Source organism: Helianthus annuus, chromosome 4 (assembly GCF_002127325.2).
Source record: "Helianthus annuus cultivar XRQ/B chromosome 4, HanXRQr2.0-SUNRISE, whole genome shotgun sequence".
In the NCBI taxonomy this organism is placed as follows: domain Eukaryota; kingdom Viridiplantae; phylum Streptophyta; class Magnoliopsida; order Asterales; family Asteraceae; genus Helianthus; species Helianthus annuus.
In genome coordinates this window covers 139,406,024-139,421,121 of record NC_035436.2, presented here as the reverse complement: position 1 = coordinate 139,421,121, position 15,098 = coordinate 139,406,024, and the positions used below count along the sequence as shown (strand labels likewise).

The window sequence follows — 15,098 nt, the reverse complement described above, 5'->3', positions numbered from 1 at the left end:
CGATTGGTGTAGGCTGTTCAAACCTGTCTATGAGACACTATGGTTTTTCTTTGATAAGTCTCATGGAGTTGTATTGATTTAGGAACTCACCCCTTATATAGGTCCATTCAACCCTTGAACCTATTGAGCGATATGGCCTGGGAGCTCATCCCCTTACATGGCCCTTGCCATGGAGTTTTTGCTAGGTTCTCAACCTGATATTAGGATAGAAAGACAAGTTTGATAAAGTAACTTCATTCATTCAAGCAACATTTGCTTTTACAAAAGGTTTTTGTTTTGCCACAAACCAAACTTTCTAAACATAGAATTTTCTTAAAGTTTTTCCGTTCCAGTGCCTTGGGAGCCTTTTGCCTTCTAGATCTCCCAGCTTGTAGGATCCACCCTTGTGTGCTTCGAGGATGGTGTATGGCCCCTCCCATTTTGGGCCTAATTTTCCTTGGTTTTCCTTTTTGCTGGCCTCATTGTTTCTGAGGACTAGGTCTCCTGGCTTGAATCGTTCGTTCTTGACCTTTTTGTTGTAATATGCTTCCATCTTTTGCTTGTATTTGGCCTCTTGTATTGCTGCTTGATCCCGGGCCTCTTCTAAGAGTTGTAAGTTCAACATGGTCTCTTGTGTGTTTACCTCGGGATCCATGTTGACAATTCGTTGGGTTACAACTCCTATTTCAGCGGGGATTACGGCTTCGGATCCGAATACCAAGCTATAAGGTGTTTTTCTGTGACTTGCTTTTTCTGTTGTTCTGATTGCCCATAAAACGCTAGGCAATTCTTCCAGCCAATTACTTTCATATCTCCCCAATCTTGTCTTGATGCCTTCCACTATGCTTCTGTTGGTCCTTTCAACCTGACCGTTTGATTGCGGGTAAGCCACTGAGCTGAAGATTTGGTTGATCCTGTACTCTTTGCACCAAAGGCTGAAGGGTTTCTCAGCGAATTGTTTCCCATTATCGGTCACAATTACCCCTGGCAGCCCATAGCGGCATATGATGTTCTCCCATACAAAGTCTATGATTTGCTTTCCTGTGATTTTGGCAAGGGGTTTGACCTCTGGCCATTTGCTGAAGTAATCAATTGCTACCAACAGGAATTTTACTCCCCCTTTGCTTGGAGGGAATGGTCCAACTATGTCCATTCCCCATTTATGGAATGGCCATGCTGAAGTTATGGGGACCAAGTCATGTTTTGGACTTTTTGGTATTGGGGAGTGGATTTGGCAGGCATCGCATTTCTTCAATTGCTCGACGGTATCCCGATGCATTGAAGGCCAGAAGTATCCCAAGTTCATGAGTTTTGCAACCACCGACCTAGCTCCGAAATGAGCTCCACATATTCCTTCATGCACTTCTTTAACCAAATACTTGCTTTGTTCAGGGCCCACACACCTTAGCAATGGTGCAAGGTATCCTTTTTTATAGAGGATTTCTCCTTGCAACACATATTGTCTTGCTTTGATCTTTACCCTTTCGGCTTCTATTTGATCACTTGGTAGTTCGTTGTTTTGAAGGAACTTCTTTATGGGAGTCATCCAATTTGGATCTTCCTCGGTGACCACGTCTTGTACTTCTAATTCGTCAATTGAACGAGCCTTCAACACTTCAACCAACACCTTTTTTGTGAGGTGGGCGAATGTGAGGGACGCTAACTTGCTTAAGGCGTCAGCCTTTTTGTTTTGGGATCTTGGAATCTGTTTGATGTTGCATGCCTGGAAGGTGTTCATTAATTCCTTTGATTTTTCTTTGTACCTTCTCATGTTGGGCTCCTTGGCGACATAGCTGTCATTGACTTGGCTTGATACTAGTAGCGAATCAGTGAACACTTCAAGCTTTTTGACTTTCATTTCTTTGGCTAGCCGGAGGCCAGCGATCAGTGCTTCGTATTCAGCCTCGTTATTAGTGGTCTGAAAGTTGAAACGAAGAGCATATGTGAATTCTAGCCCCTCAGGGTTGATTAGGATTACACCAGCTCCTGACCCTTCAACGCTTGAAGCCCCGTCGGTGAACAGTTTCCAGGCTTCAGGGTTGGAGGGTTCAGTGGTTGTGGTGTTTACTTCTTCAGTCTTTTGGCTTGGGACTTCTACTAGGAAGTCAGCCAAAACTTGAGCTTTGATTGCTTTTCGTGGGACATAGGTGATGTTATGTTCACCTAGTTCCACTGCCCATTTTGCCAATCTTCCTGAGTTTTCAGGCTTTTCAAGCACGTTCTTGACAGGTTGGTCAGTGACCACTTGTATAGGATGTGCTTGAAAGTATCTTCTAAGCCTTCTGGCTGTTTGGACCAAGGCTAGGGCTAGTTTTTCAAGGGGAGGATATTTGGTTTCAGCTAGTTTTAAAGTTTTGCTGAAAAAATAGACGGGTACCTGAGCCTTGTCCCTTTCAATGGTGAGGACTGCACTGATGGCTTCGTCGGCAACTGAGAGGTACACCGATATGAGCTCCCCGGTTTCAGGTGCTGCAATATCTGGCAGTGAAGCAAGGTGCTGCTTCATTTGATTGAAAGCTTCCTCAGCCTCCTCGGTCCATCTGAAATCTTTCTTATCTGAACAATTCTTGAGCGTTTTGTAGAACGGTAGGGACCTTTCGGCCAGTTTTGAGGTAAAACGCTTTAAGGCTGCAAGCTTCCCATTCAAGCTTTCAACCTCCTTCTTGGTTCTTGGTGGTTTAGCTTCGAGAACAGCTTTCACTTTGTTGGGGTTGGCCTTGATGCTTTGTTTTCCAACAATATGGCCCAGGAATTTTCCTTCATCAAATCCGAACGAACATTTTTCCGGGTTAAGCTTCATGTTGATCTTTCTAAGATTCTTGAAGGTTTCTTGGATGTCATCAAGCATCTGGTACTCCGTTTTGCTTTTGATTACCAGGTCATCGACATACGCTTCCATGTTTCTTCCAATTTGGCTTTCGAAGGCTTTATCGACGAGTCGTTGGTAAGTGGCTCCTGCGTTCTTGAGACCAAAAGGCATTTTTTGGTAACAGAAAATGCCCTTGTCTGTGTGGAAAGCCGTTTTTTCTTCATCCTCTTCTTTCATGAGGATCTGGTGATAGCCTTTGTATGCATCAAGGAAGCATTTGAACGGGTATCCCGTGAGGGAATCAACCTTAAGATCAATTTCTGGGAGCGGGTAGCAATCTTTAGGACAAGCTTTGTTAAGATCCTTGAAATCTATACACATTCTCCAAGAGTTGTCGGGTTTCCGGACCATGACAGGATTAGCAATCCATGATTGATACTTAACCTCTCGGAGGATGCCAGCTGATACAAGCTTTTCAACCTCTTGGCAAGCTGCCAGGCTTCTTTCAGGTGCCAAACTTCTTTTCTTTTGAACCACTGGCTTGACATTCGGTGGTATTCTCAGCTCATGTTCAGCAATGCTTCGAGGGATCCCGGTCATGTCTTCGGGAGACCAGGCGAACACATCGCTGTGGTGTTTTAGCAGCTTTTCAAGGTATGAAAGAGTATCTTGAGAGAGGTTGGGATTGACCCTTATCCGCTGTTCGGGGTACTTAGGGTTGATGACTAACCCCTGCTTGTCTTTCTCGTCATTAGAACTTTCTCCTTCGATCAGGTAAGCTTCCTGAGAGGGTTGAAGGGTTGCAATCCCTCTCTCGGTTGGAAACTTGACAGTGCCATGGCCAACAGACACAGCCATGTAAAATGCACATTGTCCGGGCCTCCCTATGATTACGTCGTAGTTGGAAGGGATGTTGATAACCACGAATGTTAGCGATCGGGTTCTTTCCTTTGATCCCTCTTTAAGACAAACATCAAGGGTTATTTGCCCCAAAGGCTTCAGGGTTATGTCAGCGATACCCTTTATGGAGGTCCTGGAGGGTTGAAGCCTTGAACGCTCCTCATTGCTTAGTTGATTGAAAAACTTCTCGAACATGATTTCAGTGGCTGCTCCCGTGTCTATGTATGCTTTGCACGTTTGTAAGGTACCCACGATGGCTTCAACCACAAGGGGACCAGGGAGCGGGTCCTTCCTTGTTGGGGGGAAGCAAACACACTGAAGTTCCCAATCCTCCAACCGTCGCTTCTTGTAAGGGACCTTTTCGTCAGAACATACCATGTTTACTTCCTTCCCTTTGTTTTCGGCCATCTTGTCTCGAACTCCCTTGACCAAATGGGCAAGTTCCCCTGACTTGACAGCTTCTTCAATTCTCTTTTTCAGCTGGAAGCAATCGTTGGTGTGATGTCCCTTTTCTTCATGGAATTCACAGAACTGAGTGGAGTTCTCGTTTTTCCTACTTTTGGGAAGAGGCCTGGGAGGTCTGAAGTTTTGCTTGACCTCTTCCGTTGCCAGGATTTCTTGAGGGGTTTTGGTGAGAGGAGTGAAACTCATACTCTTATCCCTGCTTGGAGGGTTTCGCCCTTCAACCCTTCGAGGGTCTGAACCCTTTGAGCGTCTGTCGTAAGAATTAAAGTTTCCTCTCTTTCTGGCTGGGCTGCTGCTTCGCCAACCGGAACCCCTTTTCCTTTGTTCCTTGATATCAACGGCTTCTTCTCCTCGGATGTGAGCCTCAGCTCTTTCGAGGGCTTCTTCCAAGGTTTTGGGTAGAGATTTGTTGAAATCTCGTGTGAGATACTTGGAGGTTATGGCGTTCATAAAACCGGCAACCCTCATTTTCTCATCAGCCCCCACGTAGGTTAGCCCTTCTTTCTTGTACCGTTCAATGAATGCTCGTAGGCTTTCATCATCTCGTTGTTTTATTTGGAAGATTACAGTCGCGTCTTTAACGTATCTCCTTTGTTGGGAGAAGTTTGCCAGGAAGCCTCTGCTGAGATCATCAAAGCTTCGAATGCTTTGAGCAGGTAGGTCGTTGAACCAAATTCTAGCGGACCCAATGAGGGTTTGCATGAACATTAGGCAACATTCAGCATTCGACCATTTTTCTATTCGAGCAGCACCAGTAAAGATTTGAAGATGATCTTCGGGGTCTTCGGTCCCATCATACGTTTTGATGTGGGCAGGCATTTTGATTTTTGACTGGAAGTCATAATCAGCTATCTGTCTTGAAAAGCATGAAAGGTTGCTTGGCTTGTAAGGTTTAGCCAAGTCCTCTTCAGGTCTCGTGCCTCCGTTGTTATTATTGCCTTGGTTTCCCTGGGTGGCCAGCACTTGATTGATGAAGTGCTGCCAAGGGAAGTGGGCCATCATCTGAGACATCATATTGGGCACGAAATTGAAACCTTGAAGGCTTCCAGGACTAACCGAGCAATTTACCCCAAGGGGGGTGCTGGCAACAGCACTTCGTGCTAAAGGGAGCACGGACAGGGCCTGCTCCCATGTGGTATTCAGAGAAGTGGGACAACTGGTCACCGGGGATTGTAGGAGTTGGTCGAGTGTTAACTCGTGTCCCAGAGGGGTACCACTAACAGTTGGTTGGGAAGAGAGAATGGGATGAACAGTGGGGTTCGTCACAGTGGACAGATAAGGGTGCAGGTTTGAAGGGTTGCTAGGACCGGCTTCACTTCTTGTAACGAAGGGTGGTAGAGGTGGTCCAGGAGATAACGTTGGCTCAGGCTCGTCGTAATCTAGACGAATCCTTACACCCTTTTCCCTTTCTCTGTTCACATGTTGGTTAAGAAGTGATCTCAGCTCAAGGAAGTTATGAGCGACCCCCTCGGGGGTAAGTTCAACGCGTGTCGGAGTGTCAGACACACCAACGTTGGGAGACGGAGCTCCAGATCTGGATGGGGTTGGTGTGTTAAAGGTGAGGAACTCGGGTGTACTCCCCGGAGTTGAAAAAGGTGTTGTTATTGTTGTGTGAGCTTGACCACTTCCCGGGGTAGAGGTGTTAGGGATCTGGTTTACCTCTCCCGGAGATCCACTTTCTGACATAGTGGTTTGGAATGGAAGGAGCTACACGTACCAGGTCTCTTTTGAGGAGAAACAGCGGCGTAGCCCCACGGTGGGCGCCAACTTGTTGATGCAACAAACACGGGACCAAGGATGGTAGCTGGACTGGTCAGGCAACAGTGCTGAAAGGTTTGATTTTGCCTAACGCAGGTCGCGGGGTCCCTCCACGTTTGCAAAACGCGGAAGGAGGTTCACTAGTATATTTGAGTTATTTGCTTTGAAGTTCTTTCTCCAAGGTTGACTCGGATCAAGAAAAGAAAGCAAATAGAATGAATGAGATGAATCTGATGAAGAGTTATTTGGAAGTGACAAGAACTCTTCAAATGACAAGAGATTAAGGAATCTCTCTGCTTTTTGGAATGTCCTTGAAGTGTTATTGAGCTGTCTTCTTATAGTGGAAGACACTTCTCGAAATGGTATGGACTATACTAGTGAGACCTGTTTGCTTATGGAGGGTTTCCCCTTTTGAGGTTCAAGGCTTTGGACCCCTGGTTAATAGGGTGTGCCTGTACAGACCTGCTCTGACTTTGTGAGTTGGTGAGCGTGAGTTGGTGAGATGAGTTGGTGGACATGACTAGTTACTGTTCCTCGATTCACTCATTATGCAGCTTTTCATCCGATGAACCTTTCAACCTTTTAAGCTCTTTGCATATTAATGGTTTTATTTGTCTTTGGGCTACCCCCGTCGTCAATATCAAACCCTCACTTGGATTATATAGACTACCAAAATTTGTTAGCCAATATATTACCATAACAAATTATAATGTAATTAGGAAACTTAACCAATTTAAATAACTTGTCAATTTGGATCCTCAAGTTCACCAACTTGTGACGTCAGGAATTAACGCCAACGGTTTGTTGGTCAAGGATGTTTCTTAAAAGGATACTTCAACACTTTTTTCATAGCATACATAGAGACTCTAACAACTGCTCCCAAAACAAAGCCAGAAGATGTGAAATCCGTTTTCCTTTCATTGAGGTCTGTTTTGGGAACAGTCACTGGGATCTTTTGTTGCCAATCTTCATGTTGTAAATCCATAAACAGAGAGATGGATAGTCGCCAGACAGATAATTCATAGTACTTGCAAATTCACATTACTATTTTTCTTTGTTATCTGAAATCTAATAAAATAAGAGGAATGGAGGTTATGCATATATATATAACGGTGGAGCCCATCAAGAAATACTAAAAAATAAGAATATCCATAAGGACTCCCAATTTAAAAGAATTAAGAGATGAGGTTAATATTTACGTAAACAATAAGGACTCACGAAATTTATATGCATTCATGAACAATTTTCGTGATCTTTGTAACTTAAATATGTCCATACATAAATAATAAATATATTTTTTCCAACTAATGTATAAGAGTTTAAATTAAATTAGATAGGAAAATCATTATATTATATTATAATTATAATTATATATAATATATAAATATCTACACAAGATTCTCAAGAAAATAAATAGCAAAAAGACTTGAAAACAATTCACCTATTTAAATTCGACAAAACCTCCACTTGATCAACCTCTAAAAAACCCTAGCTAGCTTAATATCTCCATCTCCAATGGATTCCAAGCTTCCATACGACATGAAGATGGAGATTCTGTCACGAACATCATTAAAAACTCTTGATGCCATACGTTGTTCAAACAAAGAATTCAACAAGTTATCATATGATCCGTGTCTTCTCAACATGTACAAGAAAAGAAACAACATCGTCTCCGGTTTAATCCTACAAACCGACTCCAAATGCATACAATTCATACCGTCACGTGAATCCAGCAGTCTTGATCTTAGTTTTCTACCAAAATTTGCTCGTATCCTAGCATCTTCCAAACAAGGAATCTTGGTGTTGGAGACTAATACTCCTAGAAGGGTTTTGTACACTATTTGTAAACCTGCGACTAAACAGATTTTATTGTTGCCGCCTAATCTCATAAAAACGTATAAAACCATCATGGTTGCGGTTGTCGTTGTCCGTTCTACGCCATTGCGATACAAGATCGTGAGATTATGCCAACCCGGATACAGGTAAGTGTATGTATACTTCAAAGGGGTGTATGGTTCGTTTTGGGTTCAAACCTAACCAAAAACCGAATTAGGGGTTTTTCGGTTTCTTTTTTACGAATGAGTTAGGTTTGGTTATGGGTCGTTTTCAGTTTTTCATTTACGTTTGGCCCGAAAAACTGACCAAAATAATGAACTTCGTTGTGCCGAAACTTTTGGTCAAAAGTATTTGTTAACCCCTTGTTAATGATATGAGTTTAAGAGGGTGTTTGGTGTTACGTTTTCAAAATAGATTATGCGTTTTCAAAATAAATTTTGTGTTTTCAAAACTGCGTTTTGAAAAAGCATGTAGGTACATGCTTCTCCAAAACTGCGTTGGAGACAGATAATCATTTTTTCATCCAAACACTTTTTTAGATTATTTATGTATTACAAACGAAATCAAATAATCACTTCAAAACGTAATCCCAAACACCCTCTAAAGCTTTCACTACAAGAAAAAAACATTATAGGGACGACATTTTTTCAGCTTATATGGAGGACATGTTGTCTCTATAGGCCTTTTTCACCTATAGAGACGACATATCGTGTCTATAAAATTTGTCTCTACAGCCTCGTCCCTATAGACCACAAAAGTCGTTGCTATAGAAGAGTTTGTAGAGACGACATCTACAAGTTTGTGAAAAAAAAATTAAAAATAAACTCATTATTCGGAATAATGAGTTTATGTCTTAAATCTAATAAAGAACATTATATACTTCGGTGTTGTTTGGTTCCGTGATTCCAACGGTAATTTTTGGATTTAAAAAAAAAAAAAAAAACCCAATGGTTTGTTATTTTGGTAAGTTATTTCATGATTCTGGTAATTTAACACGTGAAATAGACAGATAAAAGTATATTGAGTGGCATCCGGAACTTGTGTGGTATGTATTTAAGTTATTAATCTTGTTTTATTCCTAGTGAACGTTTGATTTGGCCGAGTACATATTGTTGTGAAGTCTTCGACTCAATCACATGGACATGGAGACAACTAAGTCATGTAACATTGCCACATAGTGTGTTCTTGATTGGACCATCGATCACCGCTAGGGGTTCAATCTACATTTTATTGACGAATAATGATGTCATGAAGTTCGACACATATTCGGAAGAATGGACAACCTTTTCATCCCCAAATACAACCCGCGACATTGAGCTGTACCCTTATCGGAAGCTCGTAAAGTATGAAGGCAAATTAGGGTTTGCCTGTAAACAACTTAACGGTTTTTGGGAGTTTTGGGTTCTCACGATTGATGAAACATGGGAGAAAACATATGTTTTGAACAAAGATGAAGATACAATGGTGTCGCTCAACCGTTTATATGATTCAAATACGAGTGTTACGCTGGATGATAACAAAGTTATATTCCACGGGTTAGGAGACGAAAATATGACAAGTAATGTCATATCGAGTCCTCCACATTGTGAGGCGTTCTTGTTGCGATCAGATTTTGAACCAGTTGATTTTGGAGAGAACAAATGTCTATGATAGACTTAAAAAGAGACAATCACATGTAGTAGAGTTGGCGTGAATGTTAGTTGAAAAAAAACTTTTTTAAGGATTGATTCTTTGCTCTATGTATCAAAACCTGAAAGTAAGTTAAATCCATAAATCACTTATTCATCTTAACTTTGCTAAAAATCAAAAAAAAAAATGATTATTAGCATTTCTCTTAACATGATTATCCTAGACCAATGTTTTAAATACTGGTATGAACCGGCCGGTTATACCAGTTAAACCGGATATCAGACACAAGTCCGGTACAATAAAGGCCAGTAAAACCTGAATACGGTATGTCTTATGTATCGACGGTAAATCCGGTTCTATTGGTTTAAACCGTTGAACCGGTTTGCATTATCTTAAGATTTGGTTTCTTAATTTTAATAAAATACGATATTAAGGTAATATTGATCTTCCATATTTCCGATAATTAATATAGTGTCTTCTATTCCAATATTTAATCGTTGTTGAAACTGTTACTCACCTCGTACAATGCAATATTGTGTATAACTAATAAAAATATTCTTAAAATGCCTAATAGTTTACAATAAAAATAGTTGTTTTTAGATAAAGCTATGATCAGTTACATAAATCAAAGTTGAGAGTTGATTGTTTTTTAGATGAATTTGTATTTTATGGAATTTATAGGGTTAACTAGTAACCCGGTTCAACCGCCCGATACAATCCAGTTCAATCGTTTGAACCATTTTAAAGCCCAATCCAGTATGACTTAAAAACCGGTTTTTAAAACATTGTCCTAGACTATCCTCTCTCGTCACGCCTGAATAGAGGAATGTCAAGGAAATCAATGTTAATGTATTTTAAGGACAAGGTCCTGAACGGCTGAACCACTTTAAACTAAAAGCTCAAATGCAAAATGCAAAATGCAAAATGTAAGGTGTAAAACTAGCATTGTACTATAACTAGTTCAAAACATTTATTGTTTTAAACCGTACTAATTACTATACGTGATGGTATTCCTCAATAATAAGTAACAGGTATAAGGGTGAAGAGATTGGTTACCTATTCCAAATAGGTAAACTTCTCATTCACCCAATCAAACAGTGTCGCGTCAATTCACCTAATTTGTTTATCTAATGCTCAAAAACGTTGGCGGTGGTTTATCTAATGGGGTTTAGGTAAACGAGTTGAGATCCTGTACAAACAGTGCTAACTGTAGGAAACGTAAGAACAAATCTGAACCATTGATAGTTTAAATCAAGGGTATGGGTTAATTATAAATAAAACCCTAATAATTAAAAATTAGTACTAACAAGTTAGGGGTAATTTCGTAAAATTGCTAGTCATTTGACCATTTTCAATTAAATACAAATTCCACCAAGGTTTTTTAAACTAAAATAACTTTTATATACTTCATTATTTTTTTTAAAAAAAAATATACCATAAAATCAAGTATTTTTTTATCTTTAATATGAGTATCATATTGCTATAAAAAGTGACTTTTAAAAAAGTTACCAAAAGTTGTTTTATATTTGTGCTCATAATGTGTTGATTATGTGTTAATTACAATATAATACAAACAAACACTAAAAGTAGATATAATCAGCACATTTGATGTGCTGATAATGGAGAACGATTGAGGACGATGTGCTGATAATGAAGAACGATTAAGGATGTTTTGCTAATTATATAGTGTTGTGCTGATGGAGAACGATTGAGGACGATGTGCTGATAATGAAGAACGATTAAGGATGTTTTGCTAATTATATAGTGTTGTGCTGATTATATTTTTTTGTGTTGGTTCCTAGAGGTTGGTTTGATCATGGAAAGTTATTAGATCATGGATATGTTAAAAAATTTAAACATTGATTTGAATTAAACTTGTATGGATTTAGAGATGTTTTAATAATTATTTTTAATTAGTTATAAATAAATATGGTCAAAAGGTCTAAATTACCCCTAAACTAATTTTTATTGAGAGACACTTGTCATTTATGTGTTGGTTCTTACGGTTCTTACAAACATAAGTGTTTGTATTTGATCTCATTCCTTAGGTAAACTATTTAAAAAAAGGAAAAATGTGTTATTGGTTGAGAAGAAATGGACCCCACCACACACCCATCTCTCTCCCCTTTACCTTCTTCTCACCTTGTCAGTAAAGGTTCACCGAGATTGACCTTCACGATCGGTAAACCAAAGGTTGGCCAAAGGTTGGCGGCGGTGTACCGATCGGTAACCCACTTTACCGAGGTGTTTACCGCACCACTCCCCTCACCCTAATATAGTTTCCATTGTAAAAGAAAGAATACTGAATTAACTATATTATTGTATATATCTATCTTGCAAGGGATTTCCTAATCTTCAGATGATCAGTATATGCGATGTACCGACTCTCATTATATTATGTATTGGAGAAAGTATCAACACATCCCCCTAAAGCATTTACACATCTTCAAATAGTGGCGGACCCAAGATTTTTTTTCAATAGGGTCCATTTTTTTCGGTGTTCAAAATTTTCATAACAAAACGTTAAAAATTTCGGGTCGGGTCATAGCGAGGTTTGAACTAGATTTAAAAAAAAAATAGGAAAAACAAGCTATACAAAGATTGAACTCATGACCTCTTGTTGGTAAAGAGAGAGATTTACAACTACACTAGGGGTATGTTTGGTATGGGGTAATGGAATATATGAGAGAATGGAATGGACGAGGTAATGGAATGGACAACGGAATGAATGGATCATTCCATTCCATTGTTATGTTTGGTTACTCATATGTGAATAGAATGAATCATTACTTTGTACAATTTGATAAACAAAAAAAGATGAAGTAACGAAACACAACTGTATTATAAACGACAAAAATATAATTGTCTCAATAATAATAATATATTAATGATAAAATATTAATAATAGATTTTTTATATATATTAATACAAGTATGAATATTAATAAATATAAATACTAATAATAAAAGTATTTCTTTTCATTCCTTGAAGGAATGGAAAAAAAAAACACCTAGGTAGCGTTTGGTATGAAGGAATAGAAGGTAGAATGGAATGGATCATTCTGATGGAATGAAAAGGAACATGTTTGGTTATCATGTGGTGATGGAATGGAGCATTCCAAAGGAATGTAACTCTTTCCAAATATAATAATTTTCATTCCTTGGTATGTAGATGTTTTTTTTCCATTTCTTTAAGGAATGAAAAGAAATATGTTATTATTATTATTATTATGAGTAAAATGCACGGATAGTCCCTGTGGTTTGGTAAAATTTCACCCTTAGTCCCCAACTTTTGGAAATTACACCCGTGCTCCCTGTGGTTTGACAGTTTATTACTCGGATAGTCCCTGGAGTGGATGGGGGTTAGTTTTCTCCGTTAAGTCCATGTGAAATTACAAAATTACCCTTAATGATATAATACATAAAAGTAGAAATTATACTTCATCTTCAACCTCTATCCATCACCATCACCCTCCACCCACCACCGACAACCTCCTCAAACCTGCACCATCACCGCCACCACCATCACCCTCCACCTACCACCAACAGCCTCCTCAAACCTGCACCATCACCGCCACCACCATCACCCTCCACCCACCACCGACAGCCTCCTCAAACCTGCACCATCACCGCCACCACCCTCTACCATTTAACACTAAACAGTATACAACTTTTTCAGCCTAAAATCTGCAACTGAAACAACTTTTTCAGCCTAAAACAGTAAACAACATAGGTTTACCTTGTCGCCGGAAATTTTGTCTGAACCACCACCTCCACCATGGCTACCAACCTCCACCCTGAAACAACCGGCCATATCTACCAACCTCCACCTTGAAACCCACCATCGTTGCACCACCTCCAACCTAAACCCTCCACCGTCGCACCACCTCCAACCTAAACCCACCATCGCCTTCACTCGACCACCAGAACCACCACCTCGTTCTTCCCCGCCATCTCCTTCATCTTCACCTGCAAACACCCTCACCACCACCACATTCTTCTGCAAACACCACCACCGCATTCATTCGACCACCACAACCAACGCCTTCACTCGCCCACGACAACCATCGTATCAAACCCCCAATTTAAACCCACATCAAAGTAATTCCAATCGTTGTAATTCAAAATCAAAGTATCAAACCCCAAAATTCAAACCCAAAATTGAAGCTCTGAAACCCCCCCATATTCAAACTTGGTTTCAGATCTCGACAAATCGGTGGTGCAGGGTTGCTAGATTTGTGTTGGTAGTGGTAATGACTATGGCGGAGCTGCTGATTGTCGGATTTGAAGCAGGCGGTCGTGGTGTGGGGTTGGTCGTGGTGGTGTCGGGTAGGTGGTGGCTGGTGGTGTTGTGGGGGGTGGGTGGTGGCAGGTGGTGGTGCTGGTGACGGCAGGTGGTGATGGGGGTTTGCCAGGGAGAGAAAGAGAGAGCCATGGTGGAAAAAATCTGGTCTATGTTTATATATATATATATATATGTGTGTGTGTGTATGTGAATTATTTTTTATATTTTAATAAAAGCAAGGGTAATTTTGTAATTTCACATGGACTTGACGGAGAAAAGTAACCCCCATCCACTCCAGGGACTATCCGAGTAACAAACTGTTAAACCACATGGAGCACGGGTGTAATTTCCAAAAGTTGGGGACTAAGGGTGAAATTTTACCAAACCACAGGGACTATCCGTGCATTTTACTCTATTATTATTGAGGCAATTATATTTTTGTCGTTTATAATACAGTTGTGTTTCGTTATTCATCTTTTTTGTTTATAAAATTGTACAAAGTAATGATTCATTCTATTCACATATGAGTAACCAAACATCACAATGGATTGGAATGATCCATCTCATTCCATTGTCCATTCCATTACATCGTCCATTCCATTCTCTTATCTATTCCATTACCCCATACCAAACAGATCCCTACATACCAAGGAATGGAAATTATTATATTTGGAAGGAGTTACATTCCTTTGGAATGCTCTATTCCATTACCACATGATAACCAAACATGTTTCTTTTCATTCCATCAGAATGATCAATTCCATTCCACCTTCCATTCTTTCATACCAAACGCTACCTAGGTTTCCTTTTCTTTCTATAGTGTCCCCCTAATTGTATTTATGGGGTCCTTATACAATTTAATATACCGAATCTACAGATGTTTTAGTATGGGGAAGTTGTGAAATATTAATATAAGAAAATTCATAGAAATTTTATAAAATGTTGTTATAAAAATGTGTTAATATTATAAAACATCATGTTTTTATTTGTTTTTTGTTTATTAAGTATCATTATAAAATATAGTCGTTTTTTAATAAAAAATTTGCATATGTTTTTTTTATTAAGTATTACTATTAAAAACTTCATATTTTTATGAAATGTATTTATAGAAAATGTATATATATTATAACATATCAAGTTTTTTTATTTATCAAGTATTTTTATAAAATTGTTGTGAAACTAGCCTAATAGCAAAGAAAGAAGAAGAAATAATAGGGAGAAGAGATCTAGTATTTCATTGATTGAGATATATATTACAAGAGATACAAAAGACTATATATAATTGTGGAAAACTTGTGGAACAAGCCTAATCTATTTGAGGTGTTGATAACCACATTAATAATAAATATATTCGTAACACTCCCTATTGGTTATCAACATAATACGTTTGATGCTGCCTTATTAAAAACCTTGATAGAAAAATCTGGTGAGACAAAAC

General features: G+C 39.4%; 1 protein-coding gene across 1 annotated transcript; it reads left to right on the top strand.

Annotated features, from left to right (window-relative positions):
* Positions 1–7,426: 7,426 nt before the first annotated feature.
* On the top strand, positions 7,427–9,433 carry LOC110934685 (putative F-box protein At5g50220). The gene is made up of 2 exons (XM_022177549.2): positions 7,427–7,893; positions 8,830–9,433. The coding sequence occupies exons 1-2, from the start codon at positions 7,427–7,429 to the stop codon at positions 9,395–9,397; spliced, it is 1,035 nt and encodes a 344-aa protein (XP_022033241.1). The 3' UTR covers positions 9,398–9,433.
* The last annotated feature ends 5,665 nt before the right edge of the window (positions 9,434–15,098 follow it).